The sequence below is a fragment of the Agelaius tricolor genome, unplaced genomic scaffold (assembly GCF_023055355.1).
Source record: "Agelaius tricolor isolate 1412-34295 unplaced genomic scaffold, bAgeTri1.0.p SCAF_54, whole genome shotgun sequence".
Taxonomy (NCBI): Eukaryota; Metazoa; Chordata; class Aves; order Passeriformes; family Icteridae; genus Agelaius; species Agelaius tricolor.
In genome coordinates, this window is record NW_027269314.1 from 2,469,872 (window position 1) to 2,494,713 (window position 24,842).

Below are 24,842 nucleotides of genomic sequence, written 5' to 3' on the forward strand. Positions count from 1 at the left end.
TGGAGGTGTGGGGAGGAAAATCAGATGTAAAATTTGTAGGCTGAGAGAAGAACAGTTTAATAATGGAAAACAAAATAAAATACACTAAATAGCTAATAATAACAATGATATTTAAAAGAGAAATGAAAGAAACCAACCAAACAGCTGATGCACAATAAAACTGCCCAGCACCTGCTGACCCAGATCAGAGCCCTGCAGGTAACTCCCCCAGTTTACACACTGGGCATGATGCTCTGAGCTGTGGAATATCCATCTGACCAGCTGGGCTCACCTACCCCAGCTATGATCCCTCCCAGTTTGAGTAACTCCTCACTGGCAGAGCAAGAGAAAAAAAAAAAACAAAACAGCAAACTTCTGAGAAACACAACTTAGCAAAACCCAAATAGCAACACCCATCAGTGTATTATCAACATTACTCTAACTGAACCCAAAACACAGCACTAGAACAGCTCCTGAGAAGAAATTAACTCTATCCCAGCCAAAACCAGGACAGCAAGTCAGATCAGAAGCAGCTGAGGGAGCCGGGCAGGGGCTGCAGAATCCCTGAGGGAGCTGGGCAGGGGCTGCAGAATCCCTGAGGGAGCTGGGCAGGGGCTGCAGAATCCCTGAGGGAGCTGGGCAGGGGCTGCAGAATCCCTGAGGGAGCCGGGCAGGGGCTGCAGAATCCCTGAGGGAGTTGGGCAGGGGCTGCAGAATCCCTGAGGGAGCTGGGCAGGGGCTCAGCCTGGAGCAAAGGAGGCTCAGGGGGCCCTTGTGGCTCTGCACAGCTCCTGCCAGGAGGGCACAGCCGGGGGGATTTGGGATCTTATCCCAGGGAACAGGGACAGGAGCAGAGGGAACGGCCTCAGGGGAGCTCAGGGTGGGCACTGGGGACATTCCTCATGGAAAGGGCAGGGCTGGAGTCCCCATCCCTGCAGGGATTTCACAGCCCTTTGGATGTGGCACCTGGGGACATGGGGCAGTGCTGGCAGTGCGGGGGAGTGCTTGAACTCACTGATCTCAGAGGGCTGTTCCAACCCCAATGATCTTATGATTCTGTTCTATGATTATGGAGGATGAAGTAAAGAGTGCTGAGAACATGAAAAGAAGGAAGCTATGGATGCTGAACTGTTAATCTTCTTCATTTTGTTAGAAATAATGTGAAGATATTCCCAAGTTCTTCCTTTTTCTAAGAAAAAAAAAAAAAAACAAACAAGGGACTCAGCCTGTATTTTAAGCATCTATTTAATAAGGCCATTTGTGCTGCAGTAAAAAATTATTTAATAAGCAACAAGAGTAAATAAAATATCTGCAGCATAACTACAGATTTGAATTACTGCAGGAGGCCATTCCCACTTAATGAAAACACTGGGAAAACACATATATTTAGGGAAAACAATATACAACACATAAAACCATCTGCCTGAGTCTTGTACTCAGCAAACAGCTCTCCTGCTCAAGTTTTTCTGAGGAACGAGTCCAATTATTTGTATCAAACCAAAACTACACCATTTCCATTTGATATTCAGACCCTAATGGGGCACATGAGGTTTGATGTGCCACCACAAAAACACTAAACTGGCAGCTTTTGTCCCATTTGTGCAACAACACCCATTTCTCTAACAATCATAGTAAGGCTTCAGTGGGACATGTAGGATCATGGAATCACACACTGCTTTGGGCTGGGAGGGACCTCATATCCAGCTTCAACCACCCTGCATGGGCAGCAACACCTCCCCCTAGACTGCAGCAGACACTGGACTCCCTTAGAAGGGGGTTTCAAGGACAGATAATGAAGACAAGACAAACAGCAGGCAAGAAACAAAATGAGCTGTGCATGTGAGAAGCAGCAGAGAAGTGCAGTAGAAGACACCTGAGGTATTTGGTACATCCATGTAGTAAAGCTTAGGATGAGATCACAGAATGGAATCATGGAATGGTTTGGTTTGGAGAGACCTTAAAAGGCCCTCTGGTCCAACCCCTCTGCCATGAGCAGGAACATCTTCAGCCAGGTCAGATGGCTCAGAGCCCTGTCCAGCCTGGAGTGGAATTGATGGGGTACCCACCCCTCCTCTGGGAAGCCTACTCTGGTGTCTCACCACCCTCAGCACAAAAGATTTCTTCCCTGATTAAGTCTTAATAGACCCTCTTTCAATTTAAAGTCATCATCCTTTGTTACATCACTACAGGTCCCACTGAAATGTCCATCCCCATCTTCCTTTGAACTCCTTTTAAGGATGTAGAGATCCCAATAAGGTCTCTCAAGTGCTCTCTGGGCTGAAGGTTGAAGGGAAGAAAAGGAAAAGGAAAGAATGGAAGAAGGGAAGAGAAAGAACAAGGGGGGAAAGAAAAAGGGGGAAAGATTATTGGGCAATAATATGTGCTTACAAGGCCACAAATATTTTTACATCTTCTGTACATAAAGGTATGCTGGTGATTAGTACCTGTGATAGGTGTGCTGGCAGACAGATTTTTTGGAAGATAAGGAAGCACAGATATGAATAAAAAATGTTCACTAGAAATTGTCAAAATAGGTCAAACTATGTGCTGAAAGACGGCTGTACAATCTGTAAATTAAAGAGCTGTGTTATGAAAAGCAGAGAGGAGGAAAGAGAAAGCCCAGTTTCCTTGCAGTTCATTAGCTTTGCAAAGGTTAACAATGGTTGGAATATCATTTCTCCTCTGGCTCTGATTATAATGCAATATTAACGACCTCGGAACTTCACCGTTCTACCCAACCTTTATCCACTGACATTTTCTTACCTTAAAATAACACATTCATGTGTACAAATTAAGGCTGTGTCATACACAGCCCCCTGCCTGGCTTGGTGCTGAACTCCAGGAATCCAACAGCCCCTCTAAACGTGAGGCACAGCCCTCTGATCACAGTAGCCAGCTCCTAAATGAAATGAAACCCAGTCCTGTGTCCTGCTCCATACTGCCTGGTGCTGTCTGAATGCACGACCAGGTTCCTGCTTTTCCATGCCCCTGGCAACCCACAGGCAGCCCAGCCAGTGCCTGGGATATCAAAACTCAGCAGTGCTGGGCTGTGGCAAGCCCACAGCTCTCTGCAAGGACTGCACTGACCTAATTCATCTCAAATGTCAGCAGTGGCACTGAAAATCCCCCGGGTCCCTCTCAGGTGCTCCACACAACTCAAGGCACAGATGATGCCTCCAGCTGCACAGCAGAAAAGCCCCAAGCCCCACCCAATCTGGCCTTGGACATTTCCAGGGATGGGGCAGCCACAGCTGCTCTGGACAACTCAGGCATTTCCTGCAGAACAGCAAAATGAAGCAACACCCTTAAATGTGCAAACAGAAAGCCTCTAAACATCTGTTTTCCAGAAGAACATCTCTTTAGGTCTCCATTACACCTAAGACATTGATACATATCCCAGGTTTTGAGTTTGGTGTTAATAATACCAACTGGTTTTAGGTTTTCACAAAGCGTTTTCCTTGCCTCTATTTTAGGGAGCAAATTCTCAGCCAACTGTTCCTTATTAACAGCACAGGGGGCTCTCAGGTATTAGTTATTTATGGTCTGCCTTGGATCCCACAGTAATTATGAAATGTGCCCTAGAGCATTAAAAATGCAAATGTTTCAATAGTTTCCCCTACACCCAGTGAGATGAATCACACTGTTCTAATCCACTGGTTAATTAGGGAGTTATGGTGACTGTAAAATAAAACACCTGGAGAGAAGCTTAGGAGTAGTGAAAGAATCAAAGAATTTCTAGCACATCATAAATGCTTAAGTGGAAAACACCTGTAAACTGTCTTCTCCCAAATCCACATGTTCTTATTCCTCTGGCTTGTTAGGATGTTAAATAATATTGCAACATTACTTCTCAAGGAGAGCCATGTGATAACAGTGATGGAGGAAAGGGAACTCGCAGCCTTTGGACGTGTGTGTTCAGCTGCACGTGCCCACTGAGACACACAGTGCACTGATCTTCTGCTTTAACCTGGGACTGGAATCATGCAAGGATTTGGGTTGGAAGGGACCTTAAATCCCACCCAGTGCCACCCCCCTGCCATGGCAGGGACACCTCCCAGTGTCCCAGGCTGCTCCAGCCCCAGTGTCCAACCTGGCCTTGGGCACTGCCAGGGATCCAGGGGCAGCCACAGCTGCTCTGGGAATCTCTTCAAACAATGAATCTGGAGCAATCCTTCATCCTGAGGAGTTTAAACCCTCATGTGCAGATGTAGCTGGGTCTGTAAAGCACTAATTGGACAGGTTTTGTGGTGCAGATTTGTCTTACACAATTAGAAAAGAACTAAGGAACCAACTGTTTCCCTCTTCATTTTCCTAATAAGCAATTACCCTGCCACAAAGATTTTTAGGGAAGATGTTGACTGTGATTAATTCAGCAAAACAAATGATTAGGCCTGAGCCAGGAGTAACCACCTACTCTGCTCCAATGGCAGGAGGTGGTGATTCTGATTCCCAGGGATCAAACCTGCTGTTTCCCAGGAACTGCACTAAGGCGGATTCTACTCTCTAAAAGCTCCATATGAAAAAAAACATTGATATAAACCACTTGTCTGAAAGGTCTGTCTGGAGCTTCTTGCTTTAATTAAATTTAGCATGAAATCTAAAGCAAGATATTACTCCCACTGCTCATTTTATACCAGGCATAATATTGCCTACTTTAGAACAGGCTGTGAGACCTGGAGTAGTGTTTACTCCATGTACATCCCTCCTGTAGGACTCCTTATTGATCAGGTATTGGTTTCCACTTCTGGAGTATTAGCAGTCCCTAGAACAGAGGCCAATACACTGGATTTTGAAGCTTTGAAGAGAGGGCCTGCTGTGCTTTGGAAGTGTTTCACCTCTTCATTAGCTTTGTATTTTTTGGAGGAATGAAGAGGAGACAAGTATTGAAATGGCTTCTGCTGGGTCCCACTCTGAGGGAATCATCAGCTCACTTGACACTAAGAAATGAACTTAGAGCTGTGTGTGAAAACCAGAAGAATTTGGCTTCCATTGAACTGTAACATATGTTTGTATTTAAACTGATATACTTTCAGAGTTCAGTTTAAAATCAAAAGGTGGTACCTGAAGAGCTGGAAATTACTCCAGACTTAACTCTTTGCAAAATAACTCTCCTGGTTTATGGCTGGTGCCTGACAAGGTGTGACAACCTGCAGTAAGTCACACACAGCTGTGGCAAGTCAATGTTTTCTACACCCTCTCAAAAGGAACTTCTCCTTTTACAAAAGCCTCTCCCAGCCCCATCCTCCCTTTCCCTGCATGCACTGGCATCATGCATTGGAAAAGATGCACAGACAAATAATTTTCTTAACATAATTCCTAATTAAACATTTAAATCAGAGTGAAGATTTCCATTTTCTAGGCTGTGCTGTAAGCAGGATGTTCAAGTTAAAGAAAGCCAGACCAAGCAGAACCCAAACTCTGAAGCCCAGAACCTAAAGAAGTAACATTTAGCTGTCTTAAATGAAAAGTACCTGAAAAATGTCACAAAGAACTGCACCAGGTCCATAAAGTTGCTGTGCTGTGAGAATGCAATCTGCAAAAGAAAAGCAAATGCTTTCTGTTACTTACTGGAAAGAAAATTCATATTTCAAGATATGTAAAAAGGATTTAAAATGACAATGAAAAGCAGCTTTACTCAGATCAATTCATATTTTTCAACACTGTTTTTGAAAAAGAACGGAAATGTTCTGAGGGAAAAGAAAATAAATTATAACTTCATATTGTTTTGAAAACATATATCCCAGAAATGAAGCTGAACAAGTAACCCTGTCTCCCAGCCACGTTCCAAAGAATATTCTTCAGTGCACACTAAAGAAAACACAACTTCAAAAACTTAGAACAGAGGTTTCACAGAGCTGCAAATAATCTTTAATTAAAAGTGAAAATCTTTAATTATTGTTTACACACCAAGCCAAAATTTAATATTTACATTTCAAACAATATCCAGACAACAAAATCTCCTCGAAAAAGGAACTTACACCCAGAGCTGCAAAGAGGCACGAAACACAGAAGATGATAGACACTGTGAAAACAGCTATGGCATTCATCTTAGCTCACTGCCCTGCAATCCCACAGCAGAGCAGGGAAAAACACAGAACATTTGGGACAAAACCAGAGGGAAGAGGCCAGCAGGAAACTGGGAGGTGGTTAGAGGCAAAAGGGAAGATTAGGGAGCCTGGGTAAAAATAACAACGTGGAGGGGAGGCGAGCCAAGAGAAAAGCAACTTGTGCAATATTAGGGATCAGAAGTTCTTTCCAGGTACCTCCTATTTCCTCTGCCTATCAATCTCTCAGCACCACAACAGCATATTAACTCTTTCATGAAGTACCAGAATTCACTCAGAATTAAAGTGAAATCTGCACTTGTCATGGATATTGAATCCATTTCTGGTGTCATTTGTTGTTTTTTCCCTTAATAAACAGTACTTACGGCAACATTAGCATAAACATAAATCCCTCCTCCCAGCAATAGCCACATCCCATAATTCATGAATGTGTGTAAAGTGAGTCATTGCTTGGGTTTCTGTTGCTCTGGAACATTTTCTATGATCATACTTGCTTTAAACATCCATTGTAACTTGGTACAGAAGCTGCCCCAAATAGTTTTCTTATCAATACACTGACATATTTTGAAGTTGAAAGTTCCTTTGCAGTTCACAACCACTGTGTGGCTGGAAAGTGAACTCCAAACCTGCACACCAGATGCTGCAACCTCAACAGTCCTGCCTTTACAAGACAAGAAAACACAGAGTTTCTTGTTGATTTTTGTTTCTGAAGTGCTTCCCAATAGTCTTCTGATTATTAAAAGACAGCAAGCAAGATTTCACTTTTTGTGTAAAAAATCAGTGCCTAGTAACTAAAGTGGTACAGTATTTGCATAAATGCATATTCTGGAATAAACATAATATTCTGGAATGTATTTAAGGCAAAGATAATCCTTAGTGAAATATCTCTTCCCAAAATACAAACATGTAACACAGCCAGTATAAAAAAAAACCCCAACTTTTAATATTTTTTCTGAGAATAACCATGATGCTGAGTGCCTATAAGAGATGCATTTCAAAATAAAGCCCTTGTTATGTATCAACAATCCTTAAGTAGAAAAAGACAATTAAAAGCAGAAAGGAATCCTTGACAGGCCAGTCCCCTGTGGATGACCATCAGGATCAGTTTCTGTGATGGAAACCAAAACTTGCTCCCATTAGAAGAAACAAGAAACTGCTATTTTTAAAATAAGAGAGATTCTATGAAAGATTAATGAGACTGTTACCAGAGAAGGGCTTCTCATCTTTTGATAACAACTGCAGGAAACAAATAAAAACAAACAAACAAAAAATAATGTAGGTTTATTTCACACAGAAGCCTTACAAATGCTTTACCAGTGGTGATTATTTTCTCTACCTGCTGTGGTTCTTCTTCTATAAAGCCCAATTGAGTAACCTGTACTTCATACATGGATTAAAAAAACCTGGGTTGTTTCTACAATTTATTCCTCGCAAACTGAAAATACTTTGTGCCATCAAACCTGACCAATCTGTGTCACAGGCAATTTGGTCTCATAATTGTTAATGGTTTGCTTACTTAGAGCTTAATTTCCCCTAATATAATCCGTTCCCAGGACTTAATTAATTCAGTTACATTGAAAGTTTGGTTGGAAATAGCTGTTGAAAGTAGGCTGTTCATTCTGGATCCATGAAAAATATGGCACCAATTTCTTAGCAGGCCGGGTTTTTAATTAAGTTTAGCTGACAGTAGAAGATTCATTTATCCATTCTCAAAAAATGAATTCTGTACCAAAGGCTGAAGCAGTTTAAGTGCAGGAAAGGGGCTCATGCTGGGGCCTGGAAGGGCTCCCCCAGGTACAGGGCAGAACCTGAGCTCAGCTGCACCATCAAATCCCCACTAACATCAAAGAATCCCAGAACTGTTTAGGTTTAGGCTCATCCAGTGCAACCATCCCCCAGCACTGCCACCACTGCCCCATGCCCCCAAATGCCACACACACAGGGCTGTGAGATCCCTGCAGGGGGAGGACTGGAATGGGGACTCCAGCCCTGGACAGCCCTTTCTGGGCAGAAACTTTCCCTAAAATCCACCTTAAACCTCTCCCTGGGCACACCTGGAGTCCCCCTCAGCCACTGTGGAGCAGCACCCCCAGGTCCCCTTCCACGGAGCAGCTCCCTGACCCTTCCCAAGCCATGCAAGGAGATGTCACACCCTGTTCTTAGGAACAGCACGGCATCCTCAGATCCTTCATCATGGCAATTCCACAGAACGGTACAAAGCCTGTGTTTATCTTATCTGGAAAGGTACCCTGGAGAGCACAGCTGCCTGTCCTGCTTGCCACATCACTTGAAGTACCAAAATAATCCACCTGCTTTCCAGAAAACCAGAAGTAGCTGGCTGCATGGACTAACAAAAATTTATAATGAAGAGCTTTACATTTTTTATCATTTGATTAGCATAAAATATGAAGCCAAGAAGAAAATTTAGCTTCCTTTAACTAGCCAACATCTAAAAATTGCACTGGCTTTGAAATCAGTACATGCAAATTTCAAAGGAGTTAATAGCAAATGACTTGGCCACAAAATCATATAAGCAAAGGAAAAGCATATTTGAACCCAACAGACATTTCAGTAACAGTTGGTGTTTCAAACTCAAAATATTGCTGGAGCTAAACTACAGCCTGTGGCTGATAGAAATTTTGAAAACCCAATTAGAACAATTACATACCAGGGCTTGGTTTGCATAAGAACCAGAGTTTGTTCTTCAAGAGAAAAGAAAACAAAATAAATTTGAGATAACAATTTTATAATAAAGTAGGCCAACTAAGACCTAAGTTCACCTTAAACCTGTACATGCAACAACACCTAAAATTACTTAAACCTCTCCTCTTGTGATCTACAAGGGTTCTGAACTTTTTAAAAACAAATTGAGTTTCACATACCACTAAGAAAAATCAGTCCACAACCAAGTAAGAAATTATGTAGAAATTTTTTGTTAAATCCAGCAAGAATTAAATTTGAGTAACTCCTCCCATTTAACTGTAATAAACAGATATACAGATAATTCAGTACACCATAACTTTTTCCACTTGTGCTGGAAGTTACTGATATTTTATAGGAAGGAAAACTATTCACCACAATGGGACTAGGGCAACAGCTTCTCCAAACTCAAAAAATTTCCAATATTATACATAATATTAGCAGCCCTAATCTAAAACAAACTAAAGAACTGAAAACATAAGAGTTGGGGTTGTTGCAGAAGGCTCTGGGGAGACCTTGCAGGGCCTGCAGGGGCTCCAGGAGAGCTGCAGAGGGGCTGGGGACAAGGCCTGCAGGGACAGGAGCCAGGGAATGGCTCCCACTGGGAAAGGGGAGATTGGGCTGGGATCTTGGCAAGGAATTCCTGGCTGGGCTGGAATTCCCAGATTTGCTGGGGCTGCCCCTGGATCCCTGGCAGTGCCCAAGGCCAGGCTGGACATTGGGGTTTGGATCCACCTGGGACAGTGGGAGGTGTCCCTGCCCAGGGATGGACTTTAAGGTCATTTCCCACCCAAACTATTCTGGGATTCTGTGAATGTACTGAGGAATATTTCAAGTATGGCAATTTCATACCATAATTTGGTACAATTTGGGTCTCCAAACACTTGAGAAAACATGAACAACCACAGAAAATAATATTTCCACTACTTTTTTACCTTGGTAACAACTCTAGGATTATTGACCCTCTGTATTTCTGTTTTTCTTCACAAATATATAAAGTGACTATATTCCCACCAGTAGTGCCTTCCTTTTCATCCTTATTTCATATCAGGAATGAGAAAAAGAGAAATTGAAAATGATATTTTGCACAGGACATGCTTCTAGAATAGAAAGAACTGTGTAAGAAAGAAAAATAGAAATGTAATTAACTTCTAAAACCAGAGTGACCCAACAGAGACAGCGCAATGTGAATCTGGCTCCCAGAGCTTGGGGCTTGCTGTGAATTCAGAAGATTTCAAAAGGTCCCACTGCTACATCCATTAACCTCACCTGGCAGGTGGGAGAATGCTATAGCACTCGTGTTTTGGAAGTCTACAGGACCACACAGAAATTTAGAGGGTTTTGGGCTGTTTTCACAGAAATTTAGAGGGTTTGGGGCTGTTTTCTGCTTTTTATTTCAATCTAGCCCCAGCACCAAAGTTAGCGAACAAAAACCAGCAGGGGAAAGTGGAAAGCTGGGAGTTCCACAGGCTTCCAGTGAGAGAAAGCCACAAGCCAAACAAGCTGCAGGTGACATTTATGCACATTCTCCTCTATTTTTTCCCCAAAACTCCACTGTCTTGTCTCTTTTTTCCTATGGTTAGAGGCAAGGATTCAATCTGACCTTGGTGAATACAGACAACACTTAACAGGACGCCATGGTCTGAATGCTGAGTGCCTGTGCCTTTGTCAAAGGAGCCGCTATAAAACAAAGGGGCTTTAAGTATTCTTGAGTGATGCCAAAGTCATCAAAACATTCATTCTGCCCTCTACAACAATGCTGGGGGGAAACCTCTCTTCTGCTCAGGAGTATTGTCATTGCCTGTTCCAGTTCTCCTTGAGACACACAGTGTGGGACTCTGTGCTGATGGAACTCCTGGCCAAGGCCCACGCTGCTCCTGGTGCTCTCCTCTCCAGAGGAGCACTCAGCCAGCTCCAAGGGCCCTGGCTGCCAGGTTCTGGGGAAGAATGTGCCAACACAGCAATCCAGCTCCACCACCTGAACATGGTCTCAGTCCTGCCATGTGCTGCTGCTCCCTGCGTTCTGTGAACATCTTTAATGAGCCATGGAGTCATTAAGGCAGTAGAGAGCTAATCACAGGAATGAAGGGCAAAAAGCCTTTCAAAAACATCCTTCAGAAGCTGGGGTTTTGGAGCTCCCCTGCTCACTGAGGGATGAGCAAACACAGCAGCAGCCCGAGATGAGCCTCTTCCAGGCAGGTGGCTCTTAAACGATCTCAGCAACATCAGTTCCAAGGAACACTTTCCAGGAGGAAGCATTTGTTCACCTCTGTGGGTTATTTGGGAGGTTCAGACACAGATTATGACATCCAAATCCAGGGTCACAGGGGCATTCCCATCAGCCCTTTACACTCAATGGAAACCTCATCTGTGGTTCAGCTGACCAAGGCAGGTGCCTAATAATAAATAAAATAAAACTGACCAGGTCCATAACAGAACTGTAAACACTGAAGCACACAAAGACATCTATTTGTAGACCCCTACATTTAGTTAGTTTAAATTTCCATGGTGCATCCTTGCCCTTGGTTTCATGGATGCACTGGAAGCTCCATTTCCTGACTAAAGAGGGGTAAAAGCTATTGCAGCTGCCCTGGGCCACTCGCCTGGCCTCCAGCTGCTGCTCCAGAGCCACAGAATGGGCTGGGTTGGAAGGGACCTTCCAGCCTGTCTCATGCCAGTCCCTGACACCTCCCACCAGACCAGGGTGCTCCAAGCCCCACCCAACAGCTTTTGGGTGAATCCCTACCCCAAGCACACCATGGAAGCAGAAGGACATTCTCTTGCAGAGGCACCACTGATCTTTGTTTTAAATGAACAGCAAAACTCCACCCAAATTTGGAGGTTAGGCAGAAAATTTAACCTGATCCACAGGGAAAGATTCTCTAAATGGAAAGTTAAACCGTAGGTTTCAGAGAAGAAAGGATCTTAACAGGAGATAATTGTAACTTGAAAAACTCTGACACACAACAAGTTGAAGTGGAGCATGATTTGGAGGTGGGAGACCCCAGAGAGTTTGTAATGCACCTGATGCTTTGGTGTGGACATCAGAAGCAGCACTGGAAGGGGCTCTGAGCTCTCCCTTGAGCTTTTTCTTCCCCAGGCTGAACACCCTCAGCTCTCATTCTGTCTCCAGCACCTGGAGCACCTCCACGGCCTCCTCTGGACCAGTTCCTCACCTACTGAACAGTTCACCCATCAAATCCACCTTTCTCCAAATCAGAGAGAACTTGGAGCAGCTGAAGAGGTTCCGATGCTCACATTTGCATTCTACAACAAGCAAAAATTTAATCCTCACTCAAATTTGATTTTCACACCTACTACTCCGAGTCACTCTGCTCCTGCATGAAGGATGAAAGAGATTAATGACTTACTCCTCACCTGCTGCAATATTAACTGAGCCATTGAGCTTTATGGCACAAATACTCACTACCGTGCAAATATAAAACCTGCTTCACTCCTGAACTCATTCTGAGATGAAAATCAATTTACATTCCAACACTATGCTGCCTTCCTGCAGTAGTCACAAATTGTCACTTCTCAGCTAATTGGCTGCAGTCAGCAGTTGGCTCAAAAATGCCAATTATACATGTTTTGTCTTCCCATGTGAACTCTCTCATGTTGTGCAGAACTAACACAGGCACGACTGTCTCTAAATTAAAAATAGCGCTTAAGATGTGGTCCCAAATTTCACAGCATCCCAGAAATTATCACACAAATCTGACAAATGAGAAGTATTTGTTCAATAAACAGCCAGTGGCTGAATTGTGATGCACATCCAAATTTAAAGTGCACTAGGAAATAAAATTCTGGAAAGTCCCATAATTGAAACAGCAAACTCAGCTCAGACCCTGCACACCTCCACATGACAGAAACATGCCCCAAGAAAGCCAAGGCAGGGCCAGAAAAAACTCAATCTCAGTTCTTCTGAATCCTCATTCAGAATTCTTCTGAATTCTCTGAACTTCTCAGTTCTTCTTTCAGGCCACTTACAAGATGAAAGACCTGGAGAGGCTGGAGCGTGGCCAGGGCAGGAACAGAGCTGGGATGGGGCTGCAGAATCCCTGAGGGAGCCGGGCAGGGGCTGCAGAATCCCTGAGGGAGCCGGGCAGGGGCTGCAGAATCCCTGAGGGAGCTGGGCAGGGGCTCAGCCTGGAGCAAAGGAGGCTCAGGGGGCCCTTGTGGCTCTGCACAGCTCCTGCCAGGAGGGCACAGCTGGGGGGGTCGGGCTCTGCTCCAGGGAACAGGGACAGGAGCAGAGGGAACGGCCTCAGGCCGGGCCAGAGGAGCTCAGGGTGGGCATTGGGGAATTAGGGAAAGGGCTGCCCAGCCCTGGCACAGCTGCCCAGGGCAGTGATGGAGCATCCCTCCCTGGAGGAATTTAACAGCCATGTCCATGTGGCTCTTGGGAACACGGATCAGTGCTGGCCTTGGCAGTGCTGAGGAACTCGATGGTCTTACAGGGTTTTCCAACATACATGATTCTGTGATCCTGCAATTGCAACAATTATTCTGGAGGCAAGGAAGCTCTGAAGTACTTGGAAAAAGTGGTTAAAAATAAAGATCCTAAACCTTGAGACAGAACACATGTCACCAGTAGGAAAACACTCCAATCCTCTGCGTTCCAGTTCCTCAAGCACCTCCATCCAGTCCCAGCTGCTGCAGTGCAGATGCATTTGGGAAGGGACCCCACTGCATTTGGGAAGGAGGGATCCCGTTGCACTTCGGAAGAAGGGACCCCCGTGCACTTGGGAAGGATTTGGGAGGGAAGGAAGGATCCCATTGCAGTTGGAAGGATCCCGTTGCACTTGGGAAGGAGGGATCTGATCCCGAAGCACTGGGAAGGAGGGATCCCACTGCACTTGGGAAGGATCTCACTGCACTAGGGAAGGAGGGATCCTGTTCCTGGCCCTGTGCCCAGCAGAGCTCTGACACCATCTGTGTGCAGGCTCGGTTACATTCAATTGCAGGCCAACTATTAATGGAGAGGTTCAGCATGGAGAAAATTAAAACTTTACCACATAACAGCTCAAACTCTCACTCAGACCCTTGAAGTCCAGTAAAAATGAGCTTTATGGTCAACTGAGCTTAAAAGGAATAAAAGTTGTTTTCCTAAAGAGCAGGTGATGTAAGTACACAAGAGGGAATCAAGAATAAAAAGTATAAAACAGCCAAAGCAATATTTGCAAGTTTCTTTTTTAAGGGTTCAACCGAGCTGACAGATGGAAACAGGCAAAACCTTCTGTCTTGCATCATTTCTGACCAGACAAAACAGGGGAAAAATGCAAGACAGAGCTGAGGGTTGCAGTAGTGTTAATGGGGAAAACAAGCTCTGTCTCCTTCCTGAAGAGGCTGTGAGTTCCAAGGATCATATTGGATGAGAAATTTAACATGTTTATCAACCTGTAGCAAAACATCCTGTAACATGTCAGCTGCAGGAATCTCATCTTTGATAAAACAAAGTAGCAAAGTATGTGTATATATATATATATACATATTACATATAGAATCATAGAATGGTTTGGGTTGGAAGGGACCTTAAAGATTTCCTAGTTCCAGCCCCAAACTAAATAGGTATTTATATAAATAACCAAATTAAAATATCTTTGAATGACAACATTGTCACATTATTACACAACACTGAAGCCACAAGTCATCTCAAACATCATATCACGACCTGAAGTGGCAGTAATTAGAACCCCCCAAATTTACTTAACATCAGGATCAGTTTTAAAGAGCCATGAAATCAGAACCATAAGGCTGGGCTGTTTTATTCATCACAGGTTTTTCTGTTGAGAGCTCTGGCTATGATTTGGTGTTCAAGAAATCTTAACGTGAAAAAAATAACCGTGCTGGGTGGTGCAGAATGAACAACTTCTCTATAGGCTCTCAGATTTGCATTAAAAAGGCCAGGTAGTCACTGCCTATCACTAAAAGATTTCTAGAACATGTAATTCACCCTTTTGTCATGAAGAATTTCACAGTAAAATACTTAAGTGACAAATCAATTGATGGAATTTAGTTCAATCCCCAGTCAAGATATTAATGCAATTTATTGATACTTTTGGTCCAGGTGTGGGAAGGTGGATGGTGCTAATCTTGCATGCAAAACAGACTGGTTAAAGAAGTAATTATACATGACACTTATAACTCAAAAAAAATAATTTTAGAGAGAACCAATTTAAGAAAAAAAACCCTATGAAATCCCCAGTCATGCCAGAAATGTATTCCCATACAGGACTGTGACAGTACTACCCTGCCCTGACCCCTGCTCTTGCTTGCCAACACTGCTGGGAGCAACATTTGCCAATACAGTAAAAACAGTCAAAATCTCAGTAATACAAAGTCAGGGGGAAAAAAAGTGAGAGAAAAACATTTCAGGACATTCCAGTGACATTTTTTTACCCCAAAAGAAGCCCCACAGTCAGATGAGAGCTGCCTGTGAAGTGCTGGTGTATCTGGCTCCATGTTTGGGAGCTAAACCAGCCACAGGCATTTGGGTTTGTCACCTGTCCTGGGGTGACTTCATGATGCTCGCATCCCCATTGGTCTGTTTAGCCCAGAAATGAGTTTTGCACCTTTCAGGCTGGTTCTGAGAGCAAAGGGGGAGACAAGAAGTGCACAGTTTGTTTTCAGACACTGCACTCACTCCTCACATTCCTGCTCCTGGACTGGGTTGTTTGCGGACGGACAGACAGCAGGACAGAGCTCTCCTTTGCTTTAGCTCGTTTTTAGCTCACTGATGCACAGAAGTTCCCTGGACTGTGGTTTTTCTTTGGAGCTGTTCAGACCTGCTCTGGCCTGAACACCAGCAGAGCACCCACAGCTCTCACCTGTGCCCCACGGGCCGGGCCTGGCCCGCGGCATTTCCAGTGCCGGAGGGACTGATCAGAGACTGAGTGAGCTGAGCTAGAGCCCACGAGGGACTTTGGGAGTGTGTCACCTCTGCACAACAGTGAGAGGTGTCATTGTTCCATATTGTTCATTTTCTGTGTGCTGGCAAATGCTTTGCCTGTTAAACAAACAGTTTTTTCCACTTTTCTCCAAGGAAATCTTTTCCTGAACCAGATGGGGGAGGAGCTGCTTGAATTTGCTTTCTAGAGGGACCCCAATTCAGAATTTTTCTCCCAAATTTGCCCTAAACCAGGACACACTCTCTCTTACTTCTGGATTTACTTTCCCTTGTGGTTTAGCCAGGCTGAATCCACTGTCACATTTCGGTGGGTGGCTTCTTCTATTTTACTTTTACAATATGCTTTTCTCTCCTTCATTAACTCTGCTCACTATTCTGACTCTTTAAATTAGCTTTTGTATAAAGAAAATATCTCGCTCTTTCAGCTTCTCAGCAATGGCCCACAGCACTCGCTTTTGGAATATATTTGAATTTGGGGGTCTATATTTACATTCTCTGGTGGGTTATGGTATTTTCAGGAGTTATTCATCATAGAAATACAGCAACTTCAAGTAACCAGCACTGGCCTCACCCAGAAGAAATTAATGCCTGATTCGACCATAGCTTCCATAGAAAATTAATTCTGCAATTTTTTAAATATTTTCCAACCCTGCACTCAAAAAGAGAGAAAAAAATCAGCTTCCTTAAAATTAAGGCAATCAATATATATGTCACAGTCAGATCTCAATAAAACACAACCCAAGAAATGCTCCTGGTATTATTAAATCTGAATTGCAGACTGTCTCTCTCTGGTATCCTATAACTTTTCTTATTTATGCAGCTGAAGTTTTGCAACAGGCATTCAGAAAGACTTCCAGTGCTGTAGAAAGGTATTACAATAAACCTCACAAAAGTTATGCAAGTCACTACAGCTCATCCCAAGAAATCCCAAGGTGCAGATGTAAAACCCCAAGACTTCATTCACTGCCCCTTGCAGGGCCTGCAGGGGCTCCAGGAGAGCTGCAGAGGGGCTGGGGACAAGGCCTGCAGGGACAGGAGCCAGGGAATGGCTCCCACTGCCAGAGGGCAGGGATGGATGGGATCTTGGCAATGAGGAATTGTTCCCTGGTAGGGTGGGCAGGCCCTGGCACAGGTGCCCAGAGCAGCTGTGGCTGCCCCTGGATCCCTGGCAGTGCCCAAGGCCAGGCTGGACACTGGGGCTGGAGCACCTGGGACAGTGGGAGGTGTCCCTGCCATGGCAGGGGTGGGATGGGATGATCCTTCATCACCCTTCCACCCAAACCATTCCATGAATCTCTGATAAAAATCCAGACCCCCACCCCCAACACAGCACCTGGGAAAAATCTGGCATGAACAATTTTCAGGATTGTTCATGCTACAACCTCCTGCAGAATGGACTGAAGTGGCACCACCTCCTGCCACGGGTTAACTGCCTGTGTGAGAAATCCTCCTTTTAAAGGATTCAAGAAGGTGCTAACAAAAATATTACTTAATCGAAAAGGGAACAACTTCTAAAAGGAGAAAAATGTCATCAGTTGATGCCAAAAATAAGGTGGCAGTAGCAGATAAAACACCAGCAGCTGTTTCATGTTTTAAAGGACCATTTAACTGTTCTGTTTTAAATCTTTCCATCCCACAGTAGAAGATGTCAGTTTGCCTGTTCTGAAAAATCAGCATGTAATTGCATGCCTCCAAAAGTAATTACATTCAACAGCAAATTTCATCAGATTAACAAATTGATTTACGTTTCATTGTTGGGTTTCAAGAAAACCTCTCACATGGTGAGAGAGATGCAGGAAGAGAGGCTCAAAAGCACTTGCAGTTACAGCTAAGGAAAGGCAAGGGACATCATTAGCAAACAACTTTGGCATTACAATCCTTCCAGAAGCAACAGAAAAAAAGAACATTTTTGGAATAAAGGGTCCCAGAGAGTTGAGGATGATTTTATCTCTGCACTTACATCTCTTTCTTGTTAAATATGCATGAGGCACATGAGGACCTGGCAGGAAAGCTGTCCAGATCAGCAGCCTCACTGATTTGATTTCAAGCCTACATAATTATTTTATCAAAGCAATCCCTACCTATATGAATGTGTTTTATTCTCTTTGGCCAGCAACAAAGATCCTCCTCCTTTGCCCTCACTGAGAGCTCTCATTCGATGAACCTGTTGCTTTTGGTTTGAGAATGACACTACTTTAGAGAAAGACTGGAAACCTCCACGGGCCATGGCCAGTCCTCAGGGGTTATTTATCCTGTATCAAATACCCAGTGCTCCTTCCAGACAGGAATCAAGGCAGTTCAGGCCCTGCTTTTTAACTGTGGATGGTTCCTTCACTCTCTCTTTTTCCATGGATTATCAAAGCCTTTTAGTCAGGCTGCAAACCTCAAAGAGGGAAAGGCAGAGAGCATCACTGCTGGCAAGGATCATGCCACCTAAAGAGGGTGAAAGCCTAAAATAAAAGGAATGTGTGAGATCTGCTGCTCCTCCAGCTCTGTTTTAGGCCCCTCCTCACCTGCAGGAGCTAAGGGTACCCCAAAGCTTTCCTTGGCTGTAGCAAAGTGTCATCCATCATTTAGCTCTGGAGGAAAACAAATGCTTCCTGAACTACACTAAACATGAATGGCAAATAAAATTAAAGCTTAATTGAAAGTGATATTAAGATTCTTGCTAATGCAGACCACCTGTTTTAGGGGTAATGTTACAAATGAAACTAGCAGGTTGATGGGGAAGAGCATTAGAAGAAGAATTGCAAATCAAAACTGCTTTAATGAAGGAGCCTTACTTTGAACAGTAAGAATTTCAGAAGGTTTCAGTATTTACATACTGGAGGACACAACATCAATGAAACATTGAAATAAACAATGATAAAGATCAGAGCAAGGGCTTTGAGGATTGTGGAGTCTTCTTAAAAATGTAATTCCTGGCAGTTTGCAAAATATGGGCTAATATTTCCAACTTGGATAGCCACATTCAGCATAAGAAAAACCAAGAGCCATTCCTCAGCAGAAGCTCAGCCTAGTGTAAAATTCATCTGACTCTGAAACGCAGCTGACACCAGGTGGCTCCACCTGAACTTTGTCTCCAAACAAGACAGGAAATACCTCGGGGCTAGGGAAAAAGACCCATTTCCAGCTTCACTGCCAGCTCTGCTGAGCAAGGAGATGTGAAGGGAGTTGGCTCTCCTACATCCCTACAGACATTTTCAGCGTATCACTGGAAACCAGTGGGAACTGTTCCCAGGTCAAAGGAGGCAATTAGTCACTATCACACAATCCTCTGGGAAACCCTTGGGCTGCAGAGGGAGGCAGAGAAATCTTTTGATGCCTGTGAAAGAACAGAACTTCAGCTATTCCCTCAAAACAGCTCAGGATAGAAGAAAAGGTCTTAAAAAATCAGTAGTCCCAGGTCTAATATACAAGGCACCTGAATCCAAGAAAGTGGCAGTTCCCAGAAGTTTAACAGGAGCACAGTTGTCCTCCCACATCTGTCAGAAATCTCACTTCATGCAGCACTGCAGCTCTTCACTGGAGCACTAAAATGAGCATTTTCTTTCCAGTCATCCTGGCAATGGGAATTTAAGAAAAGCAACAGAAGGCAGAGAGGGAGGGCCCCAAAGGAAGGGGTTCATTAAAGAGCACCTCAGCTAATGGCTGACAGCTCATTCCTGGGGATTGCACCTGCAATGGATCTGTACAGAGCAGATGGAGCTGTGACACCTGGATTTCTCCTGTGGAGCCAGGTTGGGAGAGCTGGGAATGTTCAGCCTGGAAAGAGAAGGCTCTGGGGTAACCTTATAGCCCCTCCCAGGGCCTAAAGGGGCTCCATGAGAGCTGGAGAGGCACTGGGGACAAGGGCCTGGAGTTCCAGGACAAGAGGGAATGGCTTCCCACTGCCAGAGGGAAGGGTTAGATAGGATTTGAAATTCTTCCCTGTGAGGCCATGGCACAGGTTGCCCCAAGAAGTTGTGATTGCCCCATCCCTGGAATTGTTCCACGCAAGGCGGGATGGGGTTTGGAGCACCCTGGGATAGAGGAAGGTGTCCCGGCCCATGACAGGGGTTTCAATGAGTTTTCAAGGGTCTTTAAGGTCCCTTCCAATCCAAACCCATCTGTGATTCCAGGATTCTGTGTGCCAGTTCAAACACAGTCACCTGGATCACTACCAAAGAAAGCACCACAGACCAAATTCTAATTACAGCACATTTGAGCCTGTCCCCAGTTTACAGGTCTCCCATGAGTGACAGTTTCTGCACTTGCCCTCCTGACACCTCCTGTGCCAGCTGCCATCCACTGAAGGGCCGTGAATTGTTTCACCTTGCAGCTCACCACTCACCCTCTAGCAGAGGAACCAGAGAGCAATGCAGCATTTGGAGTAGGCTCAGCAGCACCCTCCTGTCAGGGTAAACAGCATCTCTGGAGACAGAATAACTATGACAACACATATGTGACTGAGCTAAACAATCCACAGATTGTCTTTCAGGTCCCTCCAAACCTGTTTGTTCCATGAACTATCTGAGTAAAAAGGAATAAAGATATAAAGGAGACTATATAGATAGATCATCCTGAAATAAATCAGGTAGAGGAAACCAGAAGAAAGTTTGAGAAACTAAAATTGAAGACAGCAGAGGCAATTTTAGCTATTTTTCCATTACAGTCTTTATGAAATCTGAGTGGAAAGTAACAATTTCAGTGAGTTGAATGTTTCCCACTGGTTCTCAAATGCACTTCAAAGAGTGGGAGGTATGCAATGCTGCTGCAGCCTCCACCACGCTGCACGTGCAGCGATGCTGCACAGTCACAGTGGCACTTCTTGAAGCCCAACACAACAACGAATTACCAAGAAAATGATACATAGTGAATACCTAATGAGATTTTGCAAATGGCACATTTTGTATGCAAGGGCTGCAAAATTCCTTCGCCTCTTTTTGTTTCTTGAAGCATTTGGTTCATAATTAACATTTAAGCGTGTTCAAATCAAAATCCTTCAACCAACACGAAGGAAAGACGGGAGGCAATTGCCAGTTAATGATACAATTACAAACTGGTTTTGCCTTAATCAGCTCCTAAACGTCTCACACATTCTCAGAATGTAGAGATCAATGCAAGATGCTTGGAATCTGAGAGGAAAAAAATCAAATATCAAATGGGACAGAATGCTAGTGAATATAAACAATCGTTTGGGTATGAAACAAGACGAAACCACCAATTTCTATTTAGTGAGTGGTAGCAAACACCATCAGCAGTAAATTGTGATGAAACAGAAATCTTGCAGCCAGGGGAGAGTTTCCTGTATTAGCAGATGCAATTTTCACCCTCCTGTACACTCTGGAGAGGAATTCACACACCGGACTTGGCCCCAGGCAAATACATACAAGTTTAAACAGTGTTAAAACCTGCTGACATTTACACAGGTATCTAAGAGAGTTTCAAACTCTCACCATTAACTACTTGTCAGCTCCAGAAGTGCAGTTTCACCTCAGAGTGAGCTGACTTTGCATGGATTGAAACCCAGGAAGAGAACTCCTCTGGAAGTTTCCGCACTGAATCCCTTTACTTCTTACTGTGCTATTGTACAGCAGATTATTTACAGTCAATGTCTCTCTTCTACTCTGAGCTAAGTTTGGAAAGAATAACAAAGCAATCTCAAAGTGAAGATTAAGCAAAGAGGAAGAACAGTGGGGGAAAGATTACTATTACATTTGCGTAAGTGTAAAAAAATCTCAATCCTTCAACGCCCACTAATGTCCTTTCCTAAAGGGTGCACTCCCAGTTTGGGGGAAGATAGGGAATGTTTAGAGCCAGGCTGAGGACAGGAAGGTGAACAGTTGGAGTTTGCTAAATGCTTCAAAATTCCATGTGTCCAACACTTGCAGCAAAGATGAGCTCACAAAGCAAAGAGAATGGAAATATCCAGACACTGTTCACAAGACCCTACCGGGATTTTCAGGAAAGCTTGGCAAAGTAAGGCTTTACGTGAACTACTTCATACTTGGAACTGCTCAGAAAGGAGAAATTAGGAAGAAGATTGCTGTATTTTAAAGGCTTTCTGCATTTTGCTGCTTTACTTCTTTTACTGAATGATCATTTTAAGTCATTAACCAGGCAGGGAAAGACATCCTAAACTAACATACTTTAAAAAAATAAATGAACTGAGGTGGTTTGAAAAAGAGGTGGAGCAAGACAGGGAAAGAAGAGCCAGAACTGAGCATTGGCAGGGACACAGCCATCTCTTATACAAAGGAGCACTTACACTTTCCAAGTGCAGATTTTAACAGACAAGGAGAGAGAATAAATAAGAGACAGATTTCTATCAAGGACTTCAAGATAAAGTTTGCAATACTTAGAAAAACAAAATAAGGTGAATTGTAGAATTGCTTTGCAGTAAAAACTACATTTATAAAGTTTTCTGTTCCAAGATTTTGTATCTACATAAACACTCATGTTTAAATACATCTGTTGCATTGAAATTGAAAATAAGCCAGGACAAGTGAGTATGCACAATGACAGTTTACTAAGATAGTCAAACAAAGAATAAACCCCTAAAATACAACTGGGACATGCTGCACTGCCCAGGAGCAGCCCAAACACACGCATGAGCTGCCAGGTGATGCACATACGTGAGGACAGAATAATTTCCAGCAGCTTGGCAGGAGCAGAGTTTTCCTGCCTTCGACATACTCTATTAAAATCAGTGTAATTTCCAAAGGAAATTGAAACATGTTCTGTCGCCGTGTGACAGTTTAATAGTGGAGTTGCAGTGAGGAATACTGGAGGAGACAAGCTAGGAGATAAGAGAACAGTTTGCATCCTGCCCGTACTGCAACATGGAGGTTTAATTAACGAGCCAGTCTGCCCTGAAGGACTGATCCCAACAGCACAGGAACTTTTCTGCAGGGAAATCAGGGATGAATCCCTTGAAAAAACAAATGAGAGAAGGAAAGTATAGGAAAGTATAATAGAAGGAAATTATTCCTGAGAAGAATGTAGCATGGCATGAGTCAAGGACTGATGGCCAAGAAATCTTAAAATCACAGAATCAGAGAATGAGGTTGGTTGGAAGGGATCTTAAAAATCAGCTTGTTCCATCCCCCCTGCCATGGGCAGGGACACCTTCCACTAGACCAGGGTGCTCCAAGCCCCATCCAACCTGGCCTGAAACACTTCCAGGGATGAAGCAGCCACAGCTTCTCTGGGCATTTGTCCAAAAAAATCTTTGTCCCAAAAACCTGTACCATGATTTAGTTTCTATTTTATCATATTGAACACAAACTACAGAGAGCCACGACTTCACGAAAATGAAGAAAACTGGGGCATGGAAAGGACAGGTAGAGACACAGATTGCAACTGAGGGAAGGTCAATCCCTCACAGCAGATTGCACAAGACCTGAGAGGACACGGTGAGTCCTGGGTTTTAGCTACGCACTGAAGAGGAAACTAACAGAAATTCTCCGGACTGCAGATTGCTGGTCATTGCCAGTCTTCTTCACAAAAACTGTGTCTCAATGAAGAAAAGCTGATGCTATTTTAGACTTTGTTTTGGCAAGTAATAAAGATATTAAGAAAAGCTGGTGATAAAACATTAACTTGGATTGAGTGCATACAAGCACATTCACATTAAATTAAGAATTAAGAGAGGTTAAGTGTTGTAAGAGAATCAAAGTTCACTCTTTAACTATGAGAAATGAAATCAAACAGTAAAATCAAGTGGATAAGGAGATCAGGGATGGGAAAGCTGCCATCTAAGTATTTCTCTCAGGTCAAAGATGCAAAACTATTTGAAAGCTGCATCCTCAGAGCTAACCTCGAAAGGGACATGAGGATCAATTAGAGAGACTTTGTATTGAGGAGAGGAAAGGATTCATTAGCAATGTCTTGAAAGCCAGCAAGAAGCAGAGAGATAAAATAAGAACTGCCAGAAGTCAAGCTGTGCCATTGCTCAGCATATGAAAACAAAGCAGCAAGAGATGTTTCAACCATACAAGTAAAGGAAACCAGGAGAGGAAGGGAAGAGGGGATGCTGTAAGCAGAGGTAAGAGAAAAACCAATCAGCTGTATCCCTAACACACAGTTCTGCAGCAATAAATAACAAAGAAATAAATCAGGGTAAGGTACAGCCCAGCACTGATTATGGAAATTCAAATATCAATCAAAATAACCCATAAGGTTAAAAAAAAAAGTATTAATTTTTTTCTTGACTCTCACGTTTATGAATTTGATGAAAGAGAAGCTCAAATATTTAAATAAATCATTGCATAAGTGCTCACCTTTGTACACAGATGCTATTTCCCCTATGACAAGTAGTACTTACATGAAAATGAAGAGGTTTGGGACTTGCTACTTGAGTGTCCAATGACAAAGATTTTACATTGCAGCTCATCAGCTCCTCCATATTTAAAACTCAGGACTTGAAAATAAACTAAGACTTTACCGGTTTATGAAGTAAAAACTCTCCAGCTGCAAACTGATAATCAAAACTGTAAGTAATATTAAAAAGAGTCCAAAGCCAACCTGCCAAATCTTCAGTCTGCAATCAACAAGACAAAGTTTCCCGAGTAATTAAAACCCAGTATCTTTAGGAAAAGGTGATAAGAACATTTCACAAGTATTCCTAATACTTTTTTAAAAATTCAGGGAAAATACCACTATAGCTTAAGGATCTTTTTTCCAGGTGGATCTCATTTTCTTGCTCAGTATTATCCTGTGCATTATTTTTGTTGAAAGAGTGAGTTTGCCTGTCCAATACGTTTGAAACACCGAGTGCACTGATGTGAAATGTCAGCTTCCACAAAACAATTGCATGAACAAGGGTGAAGATGGAAGGATTTGGGTTCCCATATTTGACCAAGTTTCTTTGATGAGGCAGAATTCAAATATGCCAAGCTTTAGTTGAGCTCTGTGGCTGCCCCATCTCTGTAACTGCTGGAGGTTGGACAGGGCTGGAGCAAGCTGGGTTGGCCAAAGCTGTCCTTGCCCATGGCACCTTTAAAGCCCCTTCCAACCCAAACCATTCCATGATCTCTGCTCCAGACCTCCAAGGATTTTGTCCTTCAAACACCCACATCACTCTGAGCACACAGGGAGCTGACCCTTGACCAGCCCACTGCAAGAAGGTGGCTGAGGCTGCTCTGAATTGTGAGCTGCCTCAGAAGCTGCAGGATCCGTGACTGCAATCACGCAGTGATTCTGTC

The 24,842-nt window shown here is 43.6% G+C and overlaps 1 protein-coding gene across 1 annotated transcript in view; it reads right to left on the minus strand.

Annotated features, from left to right (window-relative positions):
- Positions 1 to 24,842, minus strand: part of ATRN (attractin) — a 148,292-nt gene that overhangs the window by 37,868 nt on the left and 85,582 nt on the right. Inside the window, exon 25 of the mRNA XM_071455749.1 lies at positions 5,451 to 5,512. Within this exon, the coding sequence (XP_071311850.1) occupies positions 5,451 to 5,512 (62 nt within the window). The remainder of the gene's footprint in view (positions 1 to 5,450; positions 5,513 to 24,842) is intronic.